Source organism: Periophthalmus magnuspinnatus, chromosome 5, assembly GCF_009829125.3.
Source record: "Periophthalmus magnuspinnatus isolate fPerMag1 chromosome 5, fPerMag1.2.pri, whole genome shotgun sequence".
Lineage (NCBI taxonomy): Eukaryota > Metazoa > Chordata > Actinopteri > Gobiiformes > Gobiidae > Periophthalmus > Periophthalmus magnuspinnatus.
Genome location: NC_047130.1, coordinates 27,633,954 through 27,657,618, shown reverse-complemented (window position 1 = coordinate 27,657,618; position 23,665 = coordinate 27,633,954). Strand labels below are relative to the sequence as shown.

General features: G+C 40.3%; 1 protein-coding gene across 1 annotated transcript in view; it reads left to right on the top strand.

The window, feature by feature from the left end:
* LOC117371597 (contactin-4) overlaps positions 1–16,676 on the top strand; it is a 32,757-nt gene extending 16,081 nt beyond the window's left edge. The window contains exons 11-22 of the mRNA XM_033967296.1: positions 594–721; positions 1,726–1,898; positions 4,189–4,306; positions 9,041–9,199; positions 9,839–9,988; positions 11,120–11,190; positions 11,728–11,962; positions 12,035–12,147; positions 15,065–15,245; positions 15,780–15,892; positions 16,328–16,496; positions 16,585–16,676. Coding sequence (XP_033823187.1) covers positions 594–721; positions 1,726–1,898; positions 4,189–4,306; positions 9,041–9,199; positions 9,839–9,988; positions 11,120–11,190; positions 11,728–11,962; positions 12,035–12,147; positions 15,065–15,245; positions 15,780–15,892; positions 16,328–16,496; positions 16,585–16,676 — 1,702 coding nt within the window. The remainder of the gene's footprint in view (positions 1–593; positions 722–1,725; positions 1,899–4,188; positions 4,307–9,040; positions 9,200–9,838; positions 9,989–11,119; positions 11,191–11,727; positions 11,963–12,034; positions 12,148–15,064; positions 15,246–15,779; positions 15,893–16,327; positions 16,497–16,584) is intronic.
* The last annotated feature ends 6,989 nt before the right edge of the window (positions 16,677–23,665 follow it).

The following is a 23,665-nucleotide window of genomic DNA, read 5'->3' as shown; positions in this document are numbered from 1 at the left end:
AATCTTTAATTCCTGAAAGTTACTTATGCAATCCAATGTTCAAGACTCCTGTGGACTGCCCCTCACACACCCTGTTTCTATTCCCCTGTGCTCACTAGTACATTGTATGCATATCTACAGTGTATTTCTTTTCTCTTAGGACTATAGTGTTTTCATAATCTTACCTCCATGAGTTGTAGAGTAATGAGGCTCCAGGTAAAAGACCTTTTCCAGGAGCATCTCTTCTGTCCTCTACTGGTCCTATCATTGTCCACTCTCTCCCGTCTGGTTTCTTGTGTTTTTTAATGAATATATGTGTTTTAGCCATTGTGCTGTCAATACTATGCTGACCCCTCAGCAAATCCGTTCCGCTTCACTTAAGATAATTGTTATCTTCTGAGGCGTGCAAATAGTCTTTCAGAATAGATTTTGGAGGCACTATAGAAATTGCAACAAATGGAAGGTAAAAAGTTCAAATGACTACAGAAATGTGGCGATCTCTAAGGAAAAACGTACGTAATTTGCTTCTTATTATCACATATTGTCCAATTAACATCTAAAGATTGGAAGAGTTAAAGAGAGATTTGCCATTTCAGCCTTGTCTCCCTCTCCAGACAGACTATCATGGAGGATGGGTCCCTGCGGATTGCTAACGTCACACAGTCTGACGCAGGGAGGTACACCTGTGTGGCCAGGAACCACTTTGGGTCAGCCAGCAGCACGAGGACAGTCGTGGTCAAGGGTAAGTACTGTTATCTCAAGTATATAAGTTACAGACATGGACAATTAGTACAATACAGTTTTACAGTATTGTTTTTACATTATTAGATAAGAAATACAATTAAAGAGGAGGCATTCTAAGGAGGTATATATGGACATATTCTCCCTGGTGTAGCAGAGGTAGCAGTGCTGCATGTTTCAAACTGGTATATTTCCAATAAACTATAATAATTAAATTATTATTATTAGTATTATTAATACTTAAGTCCTAAATTCTAAATGATTTATCTTTATCACAACAAAAAACTTTTTTTCAGAAATTACATTAAATGTCATCAATATGAAGGCCCCACTTTCCATTTGAGTCAAATTCATCATATCCTCTGCATTTCACACACTCTATGTGCATGCTGTACACATCTCGCTTCACACGATGTGCCTTATTTATCACACAGAATGTGCCAGTGAGTAATTGTGCACTGAAAATATCTCGCTGCCATTTTTGACATTCAGTCTTGTGCACAGGCTCGCACTGCTGTTAGATATATAGTATGGCTCTGGATTGAAACTTTAAAAGTGAAAAATACTAAGTCAAGCATGAAATGAATAATGAAATTCACAGTGGTTTTACGCGGCTTTGACAGATGTATAAGTCATCTCTGCTTGTGTCAGCTGTGAGTTATTGTTGCCATGGCAGCGTCAGGGATCTCGACTGCAACTGAAGAATATTCTGTCACCACTGTTTCATATAAAAAAAGCTGCTGTTGCATTTCCCGATGTGACTGGTTAAATGTGGATTACTGAAGGAGAGCACTTTTGGCTTTGTTAATGCACTCTTTAAATATTCATGATTGACTTATGCGTTCCACTGGCCTCCTAAGAGAAGTTATTTAAGCTCACTTAATTACCCTGATAGACTTGCTATCTCGGCCAAATTAGGCCTTATTACCTCATTTGTTTAGCTTATTCTAGCAGACTTTTTAGTACTACTTCGACAAAAGATTACCAATTTTCTCTCTCCTACAGAGCCAACAAAGATAATTGTTCCTCCATTGAGCCTGGATGCCACACTGGGACAGAGTCTGGTGTTGCCGTGTGAAGTGTCCAGCGACCTGTCCCTGAGCCCAAGTTTTAAGTGGTTCTTCAACGGAAAGCCCATTGATTTCAGTCGGCAGGAGCACTTTGAGATGATTGGAGGGGTAGGTGTAATGCATCTGAGTTCTGCTACATAGTCATTTGAGGCAGCGATATACCAGAATCACTGCTGAGTTTTTAACCTGCAACATTTGAAAGGTTTGGGCTGATTACCGAGTAGAGGAGAGGTATTATGGTTTTTTTCAACCGAAAAATGCATTCGAACATTCGTCCAGTGGGAAACTTTCGGAAGTGTATAAAATTAAACTGCAGCTTTTGACACTGTCGATCATGGGATTCTCTTATAGGTCGGAGGGGTCGATGACGCAGATTGGCAACCTCGCTTCCGTCAGTCTGCCTCAGGGCATCACTAAGTGTAGAAATGAATGAATAATGACTATGGTGTAGCGCTATGAGAGGCTTTGACAAGCCTGTAAAGCACATTACAAGTGTAAGACATTATTATTATAGAGACTAGGGGACTGGATGGGCATGGTACTGCACTAAATTGGTTCAGGAAGTACTTTGATGAAAATTGGAAACTGTGTCTCAGATCACATGGCCCAGGCTTGTGGGGTGCCCCAGGGTTCAATTATGGGACCCCTTTTGATCAATCTCTACATTGTGCCTTTAGGCCAGTTAATACATAGCAGTAATGAGTCCTACCACAACTATACAGACAACACTCAAATCTATGTTTCACTGGCAGCAGGTGAATATGGACCAGTGGATTCACTCTGCCACTGCATCCAACAGATCAGTGTGTGGATACAAAACAAGTTCTCCAGCTAAACTGGAGACTAAACTGGACAACAGCTTAAGTCATAGTTCAGTAGTCACCTCCAGACTCTCTCTAAAACCTTCACATAAGTCTGGAAATCTAGGGGTAATAATCGACTCAGACTTAAACTTTAACAGCCAAATCAAAAACATCTGCATATTTTTACCATCTAAAAACATTAAAACATTAAAATTAAAGGTATACTGTCTAAACCAGTAGGTTAGACTACTGTAACAGCCTGCCTCTCCAAACGAGTGGTAAGCCAGCTGCAGTACATCCAGAACACTGCTGCTCGGGTCCTGACTAGAACCAGGAAATACAAGCACATGTGTCCTCTGCTCAGGTCTCTGGCTCCTAGAGAATAGACTTTAAAGCAGCTCTGCTTGTGAACAAGTCTCTCCATGGACCAGCACCAAAGTACATCTCCCACATGTTAGTGCCATATGAACCATCTATGAGGACCTCAGAGACAAGCCTCCTGCTGGTGCCCAGAGACAGGAGTAAATATGGGGAATCAATGTTTCAGTTTTATGCAGCTAAAACTTGGAACAGTCTTGATGAAGAAGTGAAACAGGCCTCTACTTTGAAATCAGGCTTAAATCAGTTCCATTTAGCTGTGCATATGACTGAGAAGTTTTTGTTCTAACTCTGATTTTAATGTCTTTCTTATTCTGCCAAGAACTTTGAATTACTGTGTGTATGAATAGTGCTATCCAAATTAACTTGCTTTGCCTTGCCTTGCCAAAAATAGAACTCTGTGCACTAGAATGTCCCCAAAATAATTTAGAAATTATTGAAAAGTGTGAAGAAATTTGAGTACGTTTGCTGTACCAAGCGGGCAGAGACATGGAAGCCAGTCTGCGCCAATTGCTCAAACTCCAAAGATCACTCAGGCAAGATAAGTGTCTTGCCCAAGGTTATAGCAGGATCAAACTGCTGACTTTTGATTAAACAGTGACTACATTACCGCCTGAGCCACTGTTGCCTAGACCGATTAATTTCTAAGTCAAATTTCTTGTACAGTTTTTAATCCTATCATGGCAATGCATGTTATTGTGTCTAGTCATTGGAGCAACCTATAAACAGCGATGACATTTTCAGGCCTGGAGGTGAACTCAGTGTACACACAAATCAATCAATATCTCCCTCAACAAATCAGAGCCATTACAAGATTTATGCCTCTCTGCCAGAGTGCCTGTCCCGTGAAACTGCAGTAGAACACTGACATTTCCACTGTCAACGTAATCACTGCACTGCTTACCGTCGCACAAAGAAACACATTTTTTCACCCAAACGTCAGCTTTTGTGTAACTACATGAATGAGGCTAAAGGAAAGCACCAACTCATGCTGTTTATCTGAATGTCTGAACCCAACAAAGACTGATCAAAGATAGTGTTTCAAAGCAACCCATTTCTCTGTTCGCTTCCACACAATGCAAACATGAATTATTTTGTTTTGCTAAAACTGCTGTGTCACTACAGCTCCCTTTGGCAGATCTGACTGACTCATTCCTATGACTAAAAAGAAAGGTTTTGTACTTTGTTTGACAATTCTTCCCTCTCTGTATCATCAGGGATTTGCTGGGGACCTTATGGTGAGGAACATTCAGCTGAAGCATTCTGGGAAGTATGTCTGCATGGTACATACAGAGTTGGACACAGTTTCAGCTGCTGCGGACTTGATTGTTCGAGGTATGCTAACAAACTGCACTTTTTTTTTTTTTATTTATGATGGCCATTCTTGAGGAGATTGTGTAGGAAAGTTTCCTCAGGTGAAAAACATGGATTATTACATTTTAACATTAGTTAATTGAGCATTTACAGATTGGGAAAAAAAAAAAAGATTAGGGCTATGTGTACTCTTTGCATTTACTTGCAGTAATTACACACATCACATCACAACTTGAGCTTGTTGAGATAAAACACAAATCCTACGGAAAGGGGGAACCAGAATGCCAGGTCAGAGGGAAGTTAACATAAACGCCCCAACCAGAGATTAGGCATGAATCCCCATTAACTATCAGGCTGAACGAGACAGCGACTGACCAGAAAGATGATGGCCCGAATGAACACAAGGCAACCCCGGAGCCAGTTACAAAAGCCAAGTGAAGTACCATCTAAAAGTCTTGTAGAAGATGTGAATGCAGCATTGAGAGCCATCCCTACCTCAACCATCACAGAAACCAATGAGCTGATATACACTTCATCAGCAGTGGTCCTAGAGATGCAATAGAAACAATAGCCACCATGGAAACAACAGTTAGAGGCTGAAATCATAACAGCATGGAGAGAAGTGAGCCAACTATCAGAGGCCCAGAGAGGTGCAATGAAAAAACAAGTACCCAAGAGGTACAGCCAGATGCCCATACCTGCAGCACTGGAAACTACCAAACAAAGGCTCCAAGCCTTTTGAGGCTCCAAGCAGTACACACGAGACAATGAAGCCAGATGAATAAACCGTCTGTTCACAACACAACTGGCAAAAGTGTATGCTCAATAGCAGGATAATAACACCAGAGCAGACCCACCAAGGCTGGAAACTGAAAGGTACTAGAAAGGCATATGGGAGAAGGAGGCATCACAAAACAGCGATGCACTGTGGGTGGTGGCTCTGAGAGAAGACCACAGCAACCTCTCTGAACAGAATTCAATCACCATCACAGTGGCAGACATCCAGGAAAGAGTTTCAGGTATTAAAAACTGGACTGCACCAGGCCCTGACATGATCCACACCTACTAGCTGAAGAAACTCACTGCTCTCCATGAGTGCCTGGCAGCACAAATGCTGCTAAGGGATGGAACTCATCCTGAATGGCTAACCAAAGGGTGTACGATCCTGATCCAGAAGGATCCCTCAAAGGGTAAAGTCCCATTCAACTATTGGCTAATAACCTGTGTCTCCACAACATGGACTAAGATAAGTGGGCACATGGATCAATACATGAGCACAGCACAGGGGAGCCAAACACCAGCTCCTGGTAGACCAAACAGTCACCTGAGACTGAACCCATAAGACCACACACATGGATGGCTGAATGCCTGGAGCTGTACAATATCAACAGGACTCTAAGAGCCTTCATTGTAAATTCAATGAGGTTGTGGAAAACCACTCTTGAAGCAAATGGCAGCAAACCACTTGCACAAGTGACCATCAAATGTGGCCAATGTGCCTCCAACAAGTAACGCAAGTCCTTAGGAGTCAGCTCAATGGCAAAAACAAGGCAATAAACCGGGCTACACCCTGCCAGTAATCAGATGGCCAGCAGGACCCATAAGCTGACCAAAGAGGAGATCCAGAACACAGAAGTTAAGACATGAAAGCTCCTGACCATGCAAGAAGGGTTTCATCCCAAATTGAGCATCCTGAGACTGTACCCAAGCCGTAAGGAAGGAGGCCGAGGACTAGTGTGAGAGTCACTGTTCGGGATCAAACATCCAAGGTCCATAAGTACATCAAGGACAAGGCCCCAACAGGTGACATGCTTAGTGAATGTCTCAGACAGTGGGGCATAGAGGAAGAGGTGCTGGAGTTACCATCATGGCAGGACAAGCCCCTGCACGAGATGTACCACCGGAACATAATTTAAGTGGCTGATATCAAGAAATCCTGTCAATGGCTTGAGAGACAGAGGCAGTCATCCTGGCTGCACAGGAGCAGGCCTTGAGGACCAGAGTGATAGAGGCCCAGATCTACTACACCAGACAAGACCCAAGGTGTAGGTTGTGCAAAGAGGCCCCTGAGACAATCCAGCACATAACTGCAGGGTGTAAGATGCTGGCAGGGAAAGCATACATGGAGCAGCATTAACCAAGTGATGGGCATATGTACAAAAACATCTGTGAGAGTACAGACTGGAGACTCCAAGGTCATTCTCCACTACCTCCAAAGGTAGTGGAGAATGATCGAGCCAAGATCCTGTGGGACTTCCAGATACAGACTGACAGAATGGAGATGGAACCAACCGGATACTGTGGTAGTAGATAAACAACAGAGCAAAGCCATTATGTTGGACAAACCAGGGACCCAAAGAAGAGCTGGAGGATGCCTGGAAGGTGAAGGCAATATACATACATACATATATATCCATACATACAATACACACATAGAGCATTAGAGCTGAGGTAAATCTATGATATCACATTTTGAGTAAAGAGTGAGGCTCATTACATATGGGATGTCTGTATCTTCATCTATATATCACTCCTATATTTGGTTAAGCAATTGCCTGATGTACAGAATGAGTTTTTCTGTTTCCCCTGCAGCTGCCTCTATAAGTTCACACAGTCAATTATATGAGAGCAATTTGGATTTGAAAAACCTGCGCTGTCTCAGCGGAAGTGGTGCAGTGTGTGTCCTCGGTTCATTGACTCTAACTTCCTGATACACCGTCATAATTAAACAGAGCGGGGTTTTTGATGATCATAACTATTGGAAGATGGATTCTGCATCATCAAGTAAGAGATCAGCCTCCAGCGGTTCCCAAACACCATCAGAGATTCCACGTAAAAGAGAAAAGAAAAGTTTTATCTAGTGCGACCAAAACATCATTGGAGTCTGACCGACGCCAGAGTCAGACAAAAGTAAACATCAGAGCAGCATTTGAGAAATGGACAATGCTCAGATCTATGCTGTGTATAAGAAGGGACCCATGGTTGTTTTTTCTTCTTATGAGAAGGTAAAATATATTTACAAAATAAGGAATAAAGGCTCTCACTCATTTTTATCATGTGTGTAGCTACATACTCTGCCTGGCCAAAGAGAAAGTTGCCGCCTGGATTTACCTTAGCAAATAGCTTGGGGTTACTGCAGTTGGCCCGGTCTAGGTTCAGCAACAGTCTATGCTCAAAGAATGAGGTCAGCTGACACCTGAATATACTGAATGACCAGGTTATTCCATCAATGGATTTTTTCTTCCCTGATGGCACGGGCATATTCCAAGATGACAATGCCAGGATTCATCGGGCTCAAATTGTGACAGAGTGGTTCTGGAGCATGAGATATCATTTTCACACATGGATTGTCCACCACAGAGTCCAGACCTTAACCCCATTGAGAATCTTTGGGATGTGCTGGAAAAGGCTTTGTGCATCGTCAGGCCGTGTATATTTGGATGGTTTTGGTGGATGAACTACACATTACGCATTTAGTTTATTTGCAGTACACTAATAGCAAGCTTGTGAATTGGTCACTTGCTGTGTCTTTGCAGCATAACTGCCAATATAGTTAAGATTATGAAGTAATGTGTGACTCGTTTGCAAGCTGCATTTATGTGAGCCATGATGACATAGTAACAATTGTTTGCAAGGAAAGCTAATGATTCTGTGCAATTTACAAGTTTAGCAAAGTAGTACAAAGCTCTGTAACTTGCAAAATGCTCCTTTTAATTACTTAAAAATATAACAATCTTAGCATCATACTTGCAGCATTTTCAATAATGATATGTTATGATCACTACAGGATACGCTATGACTGCATAAAGGTATAATAGGTATTACGTTTAAGATAATCTTATTTGGTATTTTTCCTATGTAGTATCAAATGATTTACTACTGCTAAACAAATATGCAAGCCAAAATACTGTTCCAACATCCATGTAAAAAAGAAAATCACATCAGGAAAGACATCAACTCGAGATGTCTAAACTAATATTTAAATAATTTTCAATAATAGGAACAAGAGAAAAGGTTACTATACTGCCAACTTATCAAGCTAACTAAACCTCTCAGCATAAGTACTACAAGGGGTTTCCTGATGTCATGGTCTAATCTAAATCCCATTGTTTTATGCCTCTACCCAGCAGGCATCCCACTGGGAGTATAGTGCTTGTGTTTTACGTAGCTAAAGTCTCACAACACAGCATTTTTACTTCATTTGCTGTTGTTGCTTTACCTAACTCCATTCAGATCCTACTTGAAAACCCAACTCATTAATATTATCCAATTCTTGTGTTAAGTATTGACTCATTTGACTCATTTGCTCTGATTTGTTTCCATTTCAACTTTTTGGTGGAAGACACAAACCCAGGTCAAACACTGAACTTTTTAGTTTTGTGTATTTATTTATATATTTTTCAAGATAAGATCATCTAAAATAACCCACAATTATGGTATCAAGAGCATGTCTACTTGAATGAACTGGGAATCAATTAGTTATAGTTCTACATATGTTCTAGTAGCTAGTTGCTGTAGTCGTGTAACAGTGAAATTAATCTTTAAATCAATCAATAATTAGTGTCCTTGTAGCTGGTGAGACTAGACCGTTCCTTTGTATTCTGCTGTGGATCGATTGTTGTATCACTCCCAGTAGAAGTCCTTACATCTCCACTAAGCCTGAATGCAGCTTGTTAGCCATGTTATGAATTGTACCACATCTGCTGTGGAGTGGGACTGGGATTGCTAAACTGTCTCCGTTTGTGGTACATGCAGGACCTCCAGGAGCGCCGGAGAGCCTGGTGGTGAGCGACATCACAGACTCAACGGTGCGGCTACGTTGGGGAGCCGGGCCAGACAACCACAGCCCTGTCACAACTTACATGGTGCAGGCCAGAACTCCCTTCTCTATCGGCTGGCAGAGTGTCCGCACAGGTACGAGGAAAACACCAGGGAAAACATGATGTAGTCTTTGTTTAGTCTTGGTTTAGGCTTGATCTAGTCCCTGCTCAGTTCGAAATAGTGAGAATTGTGGTTGAGTGTATACTTTGATTCAATTTTGCTCTGAAAAATGTTGCAAAATGAAAGGGAGACCAATCCTCTGTCTGTCTTTAAAACATATTGATTTAACTATAAATCTCTTTGCAGAAGGACTCGTTATGCAAATAATGTTATCTTCATCTTTTGCTACAGATAATGTTAGGTTTGGCCACGACTAGCTAGCATGTACAAATTTTGGCCTGCCAAAGAAGTATGTTTAGCACCCCTGCTTTAAAAACTAGGCCATGATGGAAAATGGTTAGTGAACCCAACAATAACATAAATTAAAATAGTATAAACTTTGACTCCTAGGTTAACTAACTGCATGTCGGGTGTTTCTGTGTTTACATTTCTCATTTACATTATATTTTATCCTCTGAATAAATCCAAATTAAACCCTAGGTACAGTATATTGTTATTTTTTAAGATGAAGGTTTCAAGATATTTTTTCATATAAAGGCATGTTGAAGCAGATTATGCAACTGTTGATAGATTGATTGGACATCCTACACATGTGAGTGACTCTTTCCACAGTTCCAGACCCAGTCCCTGGACATATTCTGCAGGCGACAGTAAAGGACCTGAGCCCCTGGGTGGAGTATGAGTTCAGGGTGGTTGCCATCAACAGTGTGGGTGTTGGTGAGCCCAGTTTGCCTTCCAAACAGATCCGGACTAAAGCTGCAGGTATGAAATCCAACTTCTATAATAGACTTTGAAGAACACAACAACAAGAAAAAAGAGAGTTGTATATACAGTAGCTTCATTCATGCTGGTTTGTGTAGGATTTTCTGTAATCCTGCAAAAATCACTACTGTGTGCTTACATGTCGGGATATGTTCATTATTTGCTTAGGTTTTTTCACCCAAGGTTATTGTCTCTGTGGTCAAGATCAGACAGATTCCACCTACACCAAATTCCAATACAGGGAATGCCCAAGCAGGAAAACTGCTGCAATTTCTGGTTCTATACAGGATCATTATTTTAAGTTCTAAAACATGAAAGGCATTAAAGAGCATGATTAAAAGCCAGTATAAACACAAATAATGTAACGGACTATGTGTCCTCTGAGGTTTTTATCCTTATTTTTAGTCTATAGTCTTGTTAGCAAAAATACCAGTCTTCTAGGTAAAATGAAGCAGTATTTACATTGTTTTACAAATGTTATGATATTTCGAGGATAAAGGAGACAATGAGGAAAAATATGCGATAGTGGCTCAGTTGATAGAGTGTTTGCCCATTGATCTGAAAGTTGGCGGGTCACATCCTGCTCTCAACATAAGCTTCATTAGTAGAGCAGTCAGATCCACTGATCCATACTTTGGTGGTGTGATCTGACAGCATTCTCCCACAGATGAATGCTGTTGTGTCATTGGGCAAGACACTTAACCCACCTTCTCCCCAGTGTCTGTGCACACTGGTGTATGAATGAATGAATGAATGAGTGAATGGTTCCTTGAAGGTGGAAAAGTGTTATACAAAAATGTGACCATATTCTACAAAGTGTGTGCTTAATGCAGGTGAATGCATTTGCATTACAAGTACTAGAAGCGATCCTGACATAAGCCTGCACAGCCGTTGAATTGCTCTGGAACAAGTCTCCTGTAGAGCTTCACAAGCGGGCTGACATGTGGAGTAAGAGCTGCACGTTACATGGGCGCTGATGCCTTTGTCTACACAGTACTAAGTCCGGGCTGTGTAGGTACCCAGTGCTGTGTAAATGAAGGGCTCGGCAGGGACAGCTGCGATCTACTCCTCCTGCTTTCATCTGCACCTTCCGGATCTTACTTAGTGTATGATGTGTCTGTGTCTGTGCAGTTCCCAAGGTGGCGCCCCTGAGTGTCAGTGGTGGTGGAGGAGCCCGAGGAGAACTGGTGATTGTATGGGAGGTAAGAAGTTAATTAGAACCCACCTTAGCTGTCTGCCTGTCTGCCACTTTCAGTAATAGTTGTTCATCTCCATATTCAAATGTTAAGATCCAAAACTGTAATTCTTTTCTGTTAATTAATGGTTAGTATTATAATAACCCTTGTCAAAAAGCTAATAGCTGAAAGATTGTCACTAATGGTGAACATGTGTTTTTTAGTCTATAAATATTAAAGGTCTTTAGTAATCAATCTGACAGATGTTCTAAAGTTTGTTGAAGTGGTTCAGAGCGCTCCTTGTCCCTGTGTAGTGCTTTTAATTGGAGTGTTTGTGATTTGCTGCCTGCTGACTCCTCCACCACTGTAAATTTCACAGCTGTAAATCTACCATTAGGTGACAGTTTGATGCGTTTTGGATGTGATTCAGTACTAGCTGTTCTGCTCTGTTCTCTGGAGAAGCTGAGACATAAAACACTGTGGCTGCTCAACTTTGTAGACTTTTGTAATTACATTTGTGCACACAGTAGTTTGGGTTTCACACTTGTGTTGTGTGTCCCTCAGCCTGTTTCAGAGGAGCAGCAGAGCGGAGAGGACTTTGGTTACATTGTGGCCTTTCGGCCTGTGGGCAGTAGCACCTGGATCCAGTCTGTGATGGCCCTCCCTGATGCATCCAGATATGTGTACAGGAACGACAGTCTCCTGCCCCTGTCTCAGTACGAGGTGAGAGTGGGCGTGTTCAACAGCGTAGGGGAGGGACCTTTCAGCCGCACCATCACTGTGCTGTCTGCAGAGGAAGGTGAGTATGTCAGGTGAAAGAGGAAAGCTCATTTTGAACAGTACAAATGTATTATCGATGTTTATCCCACAGAGCCATCTGAAGCCCCGTCCAGAGTGTGGGCTCGCTCCGTGTCGTCCTCAGAAATTGATGTGTTCTGGGAGACCATTTCCAGCAGCTCTAGCACCGAGGTCATTACATATGAGGTAAAACACCTTTAAATAATACTGTGACAAAGACAATTTAAACATGTAGCTGGCATTAATCTCATTGTGAGTGACAGTACAATAGGCCGGCGTTGACTTAAATATGCCTACCCATGGCGACAACACAGAAAAATGTCAGCGCTGTGTATGTTTGAGGTGTGGATTTTTACAGAGAAATGTGAGGGATGAAGAGGGCTGTTGGCAGCAATGGCATTCTCCCAAAGAGCTGTACACTCTGTTATGAACACAGCTATTACACACATATACAAATAAGAAGTGTGAAGAATATCCTCCACTTTCCTCACCACAAACTCTCACTTGGAATGTGCTCCAAATACACTAAAAATACCACCCATAGATAAGCCTCACCTCCATTACTTGATGGGCAGTGCCCAAGTGGCCTGACCTTTAGCTTTTAGCAGGTTACAGCTTTGTTGGGCCACAACATGGAGCGAGATAACAATAACACAAGCGCACAAAGCAATGTAGCTCAACTTTGCGGCTGCTATTTTTGAAGTAGTGTCAAAGTGCTCGTATTTCACAGAGCTGTCAGGGTTAATTAAACCATTCATCACAATCAGCTCTATATTATTGTTATACTCTTTTAACACCACACCACATGTAATATTATAACAAATGGTTTCCAACAACAGTAAGACATATTTTAGCATAAACATTTTTACTGAGATATCTGAAGTTATTACCACAACTTTTGATGTTCCATAATGCATTTAATCTCTAACCCTATCAATAAAACATGAGTCTTTCACACAGAATCACTCCTGAATTCTGATGACAGCCTGTTTATCTTGGCCTCCTCTCTGTGTATGTATGATGGGACATCTTCTCTGCTGTTGCTGTAACCCTACCCCATTGATTTGACCCTGTGGTTTAGGTGAATCTGAAGATCCAAACAATACGCCAGTCACATACTCAATACTGCTTTGTTATGGACATAGAGTCGTTTAGGTGAATCAAAGTGTGACCTGCAGACCAGCACTACAGAAAAAAAAACAAAAAACATTATGTGTCTCCAGCATTTTAAATCACTCAAGTTGAGTCAGCAATGTGGCCATTGCTCAAGCAATAATATGGTTAATGTCATCTAAAATAAAAATAAAATAAATAAATAAAACTACATTTGTACATTTTTTTCTAATTTACTAAAACTATTATGGAGTCTGTTAAATGAGCGTAACATTTTTATTGATTAAAATGTATACACAACACAAAGACTAATAATGATTTTACTAAATTTTGACTAAAACTAAAAATAATTTTAGTCTAAGTAGATGCAATGTAATGTGCGGTACTGATATAAGAGGGTTACAATAATAGTGAATCAACACTAGAGTTCACTAAACCAGTCCTGCTGAAGCTCTGGTTCAGAAGAATGACGTAAATCCTGAACAGACCATAGCCTCAAAATATCACTACAACAACTGCCTGTCAGCATTTTAAAAGTAATAAATGAACTTATTTCTGAAGACTTAACTGATATTTATGAAAATAAACCTTGCACTAAATATTGAAGTCTAAATCACACATTTTCTTCTTCAGCACCTTGGACAGCTCCAGAGTCTAATACACCACGAGATGAAATCCAACGTTTTAATTGCAACCTCAAAGTAAAAATATAACAGATACCTCAAAGTTGCTCAACCTCAAAGTAAAACTATAACAGATGGCCAACATTAGTCTGACCTTTTGTTTATTTTGCCTGTTGTGTCTATTCTAAACGTGTTGTATAAAGTTTGTTTCTATCGTTTTAGTCCCACCTTGAAAATCTTTTGAGAGTATACATGTAGACTTAACAGAGGTGAGGCAGCAAACTGTAAGCCCTCTTTTTTTTTTCTCACCCTCTCTCTCCAATAAATTGCTATAATTAAACTGCTGGTGGAAGAAAAAAAAAGTAAGAAAAAGAAAACCGCTTCAGATGCATCTGTTATCAGCAGCTCCAGGCCCTGTCGCTAATCTGCCTTTCCCGAGCAATATCCCTGAAAGCCTGTGTGCAGCCAATTGGATAAGTAGCTCCTCTCAAACCATCTGGTTGACATTTTCCTGTCTCATGTCGGGGTCATAAGTGATCTCCTCCTGAATACAGATTGTGGTGAACCCCTTGTGTAGTATAACTGATATAGCATCACCTACTTAAACTGCCTCAATGCTCATCACTTTAGAACATTAAAAGGCTTAAATAAATATTCATATCCATATTTGATCTGGCAAGAGTAGATTTCATCACCATGTCTCACTTTTCTGTTGTTTCCGTGGAGATAATATTGGTTTGCCTGTAACATTCCACAGTGTGCTATTATTAATGGTATATCACGCATTTTATCCAATTAAACTTAATTGCTCAAACATACATGGAAAAAAAACATGAATTCTTACTGTGAGTGGGGTTGTCCCTTCACGGATCAATTTTTAATGCGATACCATGGAATATTCTAAACAAAGCAGTAACATCTCCATAGAGACAGAGGCAGGAGGCGGCTCATCCACCAGAAATGTGACACAGTAAACATACAGTTATTGGATTATACAGTGTTGTAATTATAGTACAGCAGATTCACTTTGCACAGTTTTTCTGCCAGATTTTGCATCTTTACATCTAAGACATCGTTATTTGTTCTTTCTCATCCTTCTATCTGTTTGTTTGTGATCTCTATTCTGTTCAGATAATCTTACTCTGGATATATTTTACTCCGAAACATCATAAACACATTTCTAATTCTATCCAACCTCAATCTCTTCATTTTTGCTTTTCCACTTTGTCTCCCGTTATTTCTTCAACATTATTGCCACTTTCATCAGTTTAGTACATCATTTGCTTTGACATTTTTCTATATAACAGCGTGTGTGTGTGTGTGTGTGTGTGTGTGTGTGGGGGGGTGTGTGTGTGTGTGTGTCCTAGGTGGTGTTCTGGGAGGAGGGGTCTGAGGTGAAAGATGCAGAGAGAGTGAGGGTGGCCAACAGCACAGCGCGCCTCTCCTCTCTGAAGTCCAGCACAGTCTATCTGATCTCAGTCAGAGCTCAGAACAGTGCGGGACTGGGACCTGGAAGCCCTCCTTTCAACATCACCACCAAGAAACCACGTAAGTTCAAAAAATAAGAATACAGGCTTTATTTTACAGTTTTGGACACATTTTATATTTAATTCGTTTATGAAAAAGTGATAATCATGACTTATTACTTATAACCTTTATGCAGTTTAAACGAGAAGGTGCCTCTGTTTGACTCCATGTCTTTTATTCATATTTTCATTGCATTTATATTAAAATGAGTTCAGAATACATAACATATTGCATTAATATTACACACTTGTTTCTATATGAACAAAGGCCAGTCTGACGAATCCTCCCATGAAGCAGCTCTGTTGACAGTCAGCTCTCACTTCTCACTCTTTTCACATGAATAAAAAGCTAATTGATAATGCACATTTTATATTTGCGTTTTGTTACTGGGCTATGTCTCTCTGTGGACGCCTGGCACTTGATGTAGTAAAACGTGTCTTGCCTTCACCCAGTGATTAAATCAAGCCTGACCGCGGGGTTAGTCCTCTACTTACTATTGATGACTTTAATTTATGCTTTCATTTGTAAAATGTGTTTCTGTGTAATTACACACAGCACCGAGTCAGCCTCCGGGGAACATTGAATGGAACCTGACCAACTCCAAGATTTTTCTAAACTGGAAACATGTCAAGGCACTGGAAAATGAGTCTGAGGTGACTGGATACAAGGTGAGTGCACCTGAGAAAGCTGCAGTAGAGAAACAAATAGAGGCTCAGAGCTGTCAGGCCTGTGAATGGCTTTCTCATTGTAGGAGATAGATAGAGCCAGCACTCTGGTGTCACATTATGGATTGGCCCAGTCTGGCCTTTCAAAATTAAAAGATCTGGCCCAGGTGATAAAATGAAAACATCATAGCCCAGAGTAATACAGTGTCTCTCAGCTGTGACATGCATTATAACACATCTGTTTAGCATACTAGAGGAGACAGAGTGTTTATGATTAAACCTTTACAATCATTCAACCGCACTCATCTCATTCTCATTGAGATGAGTGCGGTTTTCTTACCTAACCAGACTCCAAATATGCCATAATTTGAAACATTATGCAGATTTTTTTTCTTTTTTTTTTTCAGAAGCATAACTATGTTTTATTTTAATGTTCAGGTTGTGTATCGTCCAAACTGGAACAGTAGATCCCTGGTTTTAGAGACGAGAAGTCCAAGCGTGGAGTTACATGTCCCATCTGGGGATGACTACCTCATAGAGATTAAAGCTCAGACTGAAGGAGGAGACGGAGCGAGCAGCGGGCCCATCCGCATCCCAATGATGTCCAGTAAGTTCTGAGATTCTGCTTAGATTTTACCAGATAAATGCATTTGACCTCACAAAAATAATACTACTGGCTCCTTCCACTTTCACAGGTCTGAACTCACAGGGACACAGGAGGTGTTTTCTAGTTCCACTTCACATCACCTTTGGGACTGTTTTTATAGTTTTGTCTATGAATTTGTAGCCACTGAACTGCAGCTCAGAAACACAGGATGTTTCTGAGCTCAACTCTAAAATGGAGAGTGGATGCATCTCAGAGAACCTTCTTTTGGATCAAATGGAGATGTTTTTTATTCTTTATTTTGAGAGTCACACAAATTTGCCATATCGTCACCCTCTAAACCCAGTCTATGGATTTCAGATTTCTTGATGAAGTCATTGTTGGTTAGATGGATAAAGCTGGCGTTAGCTCTGCTGCTGCAGCTCCTCATGGACTCTCAGGCTGAACTGCTGCTCCTAACATTACACTCAAAGGGACACAACAGACATTCTGTTGGCTTAGATGCAAAAGACCAGATAGTGCTTTTGTCTAAATACATTGCCTTATACATTATACTTTGCCTGTTTATTTGTCCTTTGCAAATCTACAGTTATAAATCATGGATTTATAATGAAAGACTTGAAGATTGTATCTTATTATGTTTTTTAATTATGTGTGCTTTAAAATCTGCTTAGTTGTTTTAATGTTACTAGTAAATTATGAATTTATTGATATTTCACATGGTTGTGGTATCATAGGGTATAAGATAAACTGATAAGTCAATTATTCATAAACATTTATTCAGTGTGTAAAAATGTGGAAGTTAATAGTTATTTTTAAGGCTGGTAAGTTAGTTACTTTTTTTAAAGTCAGAAACGTGAATAGGTTATGTTATAAAGATATATTATGTTAATAAAAAACACATACATTATGTCAATAAGAACAAAGTAGTAGTTCCATAAAAATACTTGACCTTGACTTGAAGGTTAGTTGCAGTAGTTGTACCCGTTTCAATTTCTTTCTTTTTTCTTTTTTTGCCGTTCATTCATGTGTGCTTCTGTCTCATTAGGAGGTCTATATTGCCTTTATCACTGACTAAATATTAGTTTATGTGTTGGTGTGTGATTTACAAATATTGTGCTACCTCCCCCATTCTTCCACCCATAAAGCAACTGTTATTGGAAGTATCTGTTATTTTGTACTAAATCTGCTCATGATGACTGGAACGCAGATGAATTGTAATAATAAGTAAAAATCATCTCTGTGAGATGAAAACCTTAGTAAACTTTCATATTGAAATATTTAAACGTGTGTGTCTTTGGCTCTTTTACCACTAATTAGACAACGTTGCATTAGATGAAGACGTGGGTGTCTCGTTCAGTCACGCTGACAGTTTGTAGTTACGACATTATTGAAGAAACTGAGAGGACAAAAACAACACAAGGAACTGGTATAGCAGATTATATGGATTATTTTGACCCATTTTATTCATATCATCATGTGACACTGCATGTCTTTTTCTGACAGTCAAAATGTAAGTGTTAATCTCATAATGAGTGATACATGTTTTATTTCAATGTCTAAAGAAAATAATGTTTTTTATGCTTCAATTCAGTTTACTTTATTCATACCAACCAAACACATGCATAAGCGATAATAAAAGACGCACATATGATGACCTTAGACATTAGTGCTATGTTATGTTTCCATTTTTAATTTCATAAGCACTGATAAATTCACACACAAAAAAAATGTATCCACAGAGAGGCATTTCAGCAGATTACCCCAGATCTGAGAGCAGACAGAAGACTACACTGTATACTAGTAGTGGGAGTTGCGTACATAGTTGGTGGAGGTTGATATCACTCTTGGAGATCCAGCTTGAGCCAATTAAATGTGTGATGGATTAGAGCCCTTATCCTCGGCATTAGTCTGGGGAGAGGAGATCAGGAGCAGCAGAAACCGTCTCATCTCAGCTCATAATCTCTGTCAGAAACACATTGATTTTCTGTTAACACACATGGATGGCTGCACTGGCTTTTCAGACTTAACATTCTAAGGCATCGTATTAGATGGACAGGTCACATCAGTCAAAATGCATTACATGTTAGGGTTGGGAATCACACGGTCGCTTGCAATTTGATATGATAAATGTTACACGGCTCACAACACAATATCATGATTTTGCGATCTATTGCACATGATATTCTGCGACAGGCAGGTAAAGCAAGTTTATTTGTACAGTTCATACGCCAAGTAATTCAAAGTGCTTTACAGAATAAGAAAGACATTAAAATCACAATACAAACAAACAACAAACAAACAAACAAAACATAAACAATCAAAAAAAAAAAAGTACATTAAACATCAAACGAGAAGAGTGCAGAGTAACTACCAAATCCATTCTAACAGCAGTATTTCTTTGTTAAAGCACTATCTGGACAAACATAATATGAAATACACATATATTAGGAGTAAAAATCAATAACATCTGCAGCTTTTACCATCTAAAAACATTGCAAAAATGAAAGGTATACTGTCAAAATCAGACTTAGAGAGACTTACCCATGCATTTGTCTCCAGTAGGTTAGACGACTGTAACGTCCTGCTCACTGGCCTCTCCAAATGAACATCAAGACAGCTGCTCGGGCCCTGACTAGAACCAGGAAGTACGAGCACATCACGTAGCACTTATGTCCTGTGCTCAGGTCTCTGCTCTGGCTCCTGTGGCTCAGAGAATAGACTTTAAAGCAGCTCTGCTTGTCAACAAGTCTCTCCACGGACCAGCACCAAAGCACATCTCTGACATGTTAGAGCCACATGAACCATCTCACACACTGAGCACTTCAGGGACCGGCCTCCTGCTGGTGCCCAGAGTCAGGACTAAACATGAGAGAATCAGCGTTTTAGTTGTCTGCAGCTAAAACCTAAAGTTGTGAGACAGGCCTCTATTTTGACAATCCAGGCTCAAAACGGTTCTGTTTAGGTGTGCATATAACTGAAAGGTTTTATTCTTGCCTATTTTAATATTTTCCTTCCCTTACAATTTCCTATCTCTAAACAAGCAACAAATGTATAGTCTTGTCTCGCAATTTTTTTTAAGTATTCAAAATAATACTTGATGCAACAACCCACAATATCTAAACTGCATCACCAAATTTCAATACATACACAATATTCATACTTTGATCCTGTAGAACATTGTGTGTAGTTATGCTTGAATGTTTTACAGCAGATCCTCATAACATCTACGGGGCTGCCTTCAGTTCACAAGTTCTGCGTTTGATAACACTCAAAAGGCGCCAGTGACAAAGTGGAGTTATCCTTTCTGCCTCACTGGTCTGTACCTTTTATCGAGTGATTGAAGAGTTGTTAGCTTCAGTTTGCTGTAAAACATGTCATCTCCCAGCATGATGCAAACTGGGCCTTAAGAAAAGAAATCAGGAAATTGGCAACAGGCTGATTTTTAATTTTAATTGTGCACAGTGAATACAAAATTACAGGGGTTTTCATTGCTCAAAAACATGCAGTGGCTTTACCGCTCCACAGATCTGAACTGCAGCTTGGCCCTAGTTGGTGCCACTTGCTTGTTTCCATGGAGATAGAAAACTTAAATGCCGTTCTGTGGATCTGTGGACCGAGAGGACAATCCATTGGCAAGTCCTCCACCGGAAAAGTTACATAATGCACGTTTAACTATGTGTTTTGAAGGTCGAAGGTTTGAAGGTCTATTTCACATTCTCACACAGAACCTCGCACTTTTTCTACACCGATTTCCAGAAGAGGTGGAGAAACTCTGAAGTTAATAGCTTTTCTCAGTTTGTTTGACACATGAGTCCGAGTGAAAATAGAGATCAGCCCAACTGGCCGCACCAATCCACGTGTGTTATGGACAATGTAAAGGAAGCTGACATGTGCGAGACTGCTCAGACATCCAGAGTCTGTGTCAACATCCATCTAACACAATATGGATCTGCCAGGCAATAACGTGTGTGTTATGCAATGAGGCCTGTCACGATAAATACTATATCGACTTATCATTCAAGACATGACAGATGGGACAATCATTTTTGGAGGTCAATATGTATAATTTTAATGATAATAACAATAATAATACATTTTATTTATAATGCACTCTTCATTAAACAAAATCCCAGGGTGCTTCAATAAAAGAACATTAAAATACTAATTGCTAAAAACTAAAAACATCAGCAGTAAGCTTTTCTAAATAAAAAGGTCTTTAAATTAGCTTTAAAAAAGTCCAGGTTCTGTGGGGCTCTCAGCTGGACAGGGAGGCAATTCCACAGTTGCAATGTATAGAGCCTGGTGGGAGGGACCTGGAGGAGCGTGCCGCCTGAAGATCTGAGGGTGCGGATTGAGGATTGTGCAGTGATCAGGTCTTGCAAATAAAGTGGCGCCTGACCGGTGATACATTTATGTGTCAACAGAAGAATATTGTATTCGATCCGGGATTTAACAGGGAGCCAATGCAGTGATTTAAGAATGGGAGTGACGTGTTCAAATTTCCTGGCCTTCATTAGGATTCTGGCGGCGCTGTTTTGAATGTACTGCCGCTTTTGAATGTCCTTGGCAGGTATCCCAACATAAAGTCCATTGCAGTAATTCAACCTTGAGGAGATAAAGGCGTGGACAAGTTTCTCTACATCTGGGAGGTTTAGAAGGGGGTGGAGTTTGGAGATGTTCTGTACTGTAGATGGTGAAACGATGTCTTGCACAGGTGTTTTATATGGTTACTGAGAGTCAACTGTGGATCCAACCGAAAGAGACCGATGACCTGACCATCAAAGGTGAACTGTGATATAGGAAAGGGACGGATCTGATGGGGGGGTGCCAACAAGGAGTGCCTCGGTTTTACTACTGTTTAACCGAAGGAAGATGTAATTTTGGTTATTTTTCTATTTTACGATGAGATTTGAGCTGTAGAAGGTTGGATTTTGAACTTCTACGACTCATTATAGATCGAAAATAACTAGTTAAGTGCTGGATTGTGTTATTTATTTATTGTAGTTCATGTTTTTGGGGAAATTTCTGCTTTATGTTTTGTTTTTTATAATATCATTTGTATCATTTGTTTTTATAATATAATTTAATATCATTTACTTCAGCAATATATCACACTTCAAAATGTGTTATGTTGGTCGCATACAGTTAAGGTCAAAATTATTACCTTGTACATAATAGGGGGCAGACTGATGAAAACGAGGCTGCCTATCTGGGCCACTGACTCCTCCGCCCGACCGCCACCTCCACAACAGTTTTCCCACTGTCTCCCCACAGTGGAACATCTGGTATTCCCGGTGCTCTCCTATTCAAGTACTAAGCAGGACCAGCACTGCGTAGCTTCTGAGATCTGACAGAAACACTGTTATTTTATAGTGAGAAATTCTGAGCTTTACTGAGCACTCAAGGCTTAAATACAAACACACAGGAATCAGACTAAATGCAACTATGTGTAAGGCAAAAGGTTGTAAAAGTACATTTTTGCATAATATGTCTCATTTAAAAAGGCAAGGCAAGTTTATTTGTACAGCACAATTCATAAACACAGTAATTCAAAGTGCTTTACAGAATAAGAAAGACGTTAAAATCACAATATAACAAATCGAAACATAAATAATCACAAATAATCATCATAAGATTAGCATTAATGGTGAAAAGTGCAGAATAAAAAACTTTCAGTCATATGCACAGCTAAAAAGAACCGTTTTGAGCCTGGATTTAAACATTGTCAAAGTAGAGGCCTGTCTCAGATCTCCAGGAAGATTGTCCCAGGTTTTAGTTGCATAAAACTGAAACTCTAGCACCAGCAGGAGGCCGGTCCCTGAAGTCCTCAGAGTGTGAGATGGTTCATATCGCACTAACATTTCGGAGATGTACTTTGGTGCTGGTCCATGTAGAGCTACTTTAAAGTCTATTCTCTGAGCCACAGGAGGCAGTGCAGAGACCTGAGCACAGGACACATGTGTGAAGTACTTCCTGGTTCTACTCAGGACCTGAGCAGATCATAAAAAGTTTAGAGATATTAAAATAGATATATGGTTTATCTATCGACGTTAATTACAATGAATAATAAACATGGAGTGAACGTGTACAAATCGTCAGAGTGAGCCTGCCTCCCTGTCTTCCATTATTGATTTCTGTAGCATAAGGCTGTTACTCCAAGACCCAGCTATCATCTCATGAATCCTCCCTGTGCCTTCCTTATTTAAACCAGATGTCTGCACAGTATACTTACCCCTGAGCTCAAGCAGGCCTCCCCACTCTGTCTCAGTCACAACAGCGATGCCTCCTTATCTGTTAGGGTCCGTCACGTGACCTCCGGCATGTCGGCCCATTAATGCTTGTATGCCATTAACCTTTGGGAATCCAGCGGGACCGGGGAGGCTGCTGCCGTGTCGATCGTGCTTCTGTAAATTATTGATGGTGAAACATAAGTTCATGTGCGATTGTCAGCGGTCAGTGTGCGTTACAGTCTGCAGTGTACAGTGTTGCTTTCTATATTTGTGTGAATTGTTTTGTTTAAAAGTATAATTGTGCTCGCCGTGAGGTCCTATCCTTTGTAGACCGGCTGTTTAGTCTGTTCTGTCAATAGTATTATTTACTCATATAGATTAAACATTCGTACAATGGTTAAGCACACAGCGGAGCATACAGTGTAGCAGCACGTCCTCGCACCAGTGGACCACGGGTATTTAAGCCTTTGTTTAAATAATACTGCCACTGTCAATACGTCTATGCTGTGTGGATTTTTCATTGCAGATCTTGTACAATTGTAAATCAGCTATAACGAGAAGTACGACAACTCCACACAGCAACTCGGTCCTTGACAAACTCTTGACAGGCCACACACATATGTCCTTGTATATTCAGAATCAAGTGGAAACGATTTATAGAATTGCTGAAGGCTGCAGAGGGAACACTTGGTCTTTAGGTTCAATCCAGCAGAAGAGCAACTGGAGCTTGTTTTGTTAAATAGAAACTGAGAATAAAGACTTTGAATGAGGTTTGAAGTCTTTATTCTGAAGCAAAGTAAGACTCAAGCTTCGAATCTTTTAGTGCCCAAATTTGACTAACTGGATCTAAATTAAAAGTACACTATGTAACTTTTCTGGTTTGTTAACTGGTCTCCGTCAGGGTGTTATTCTTCTCTCTAGAATGTTCCGCAAAAGGCA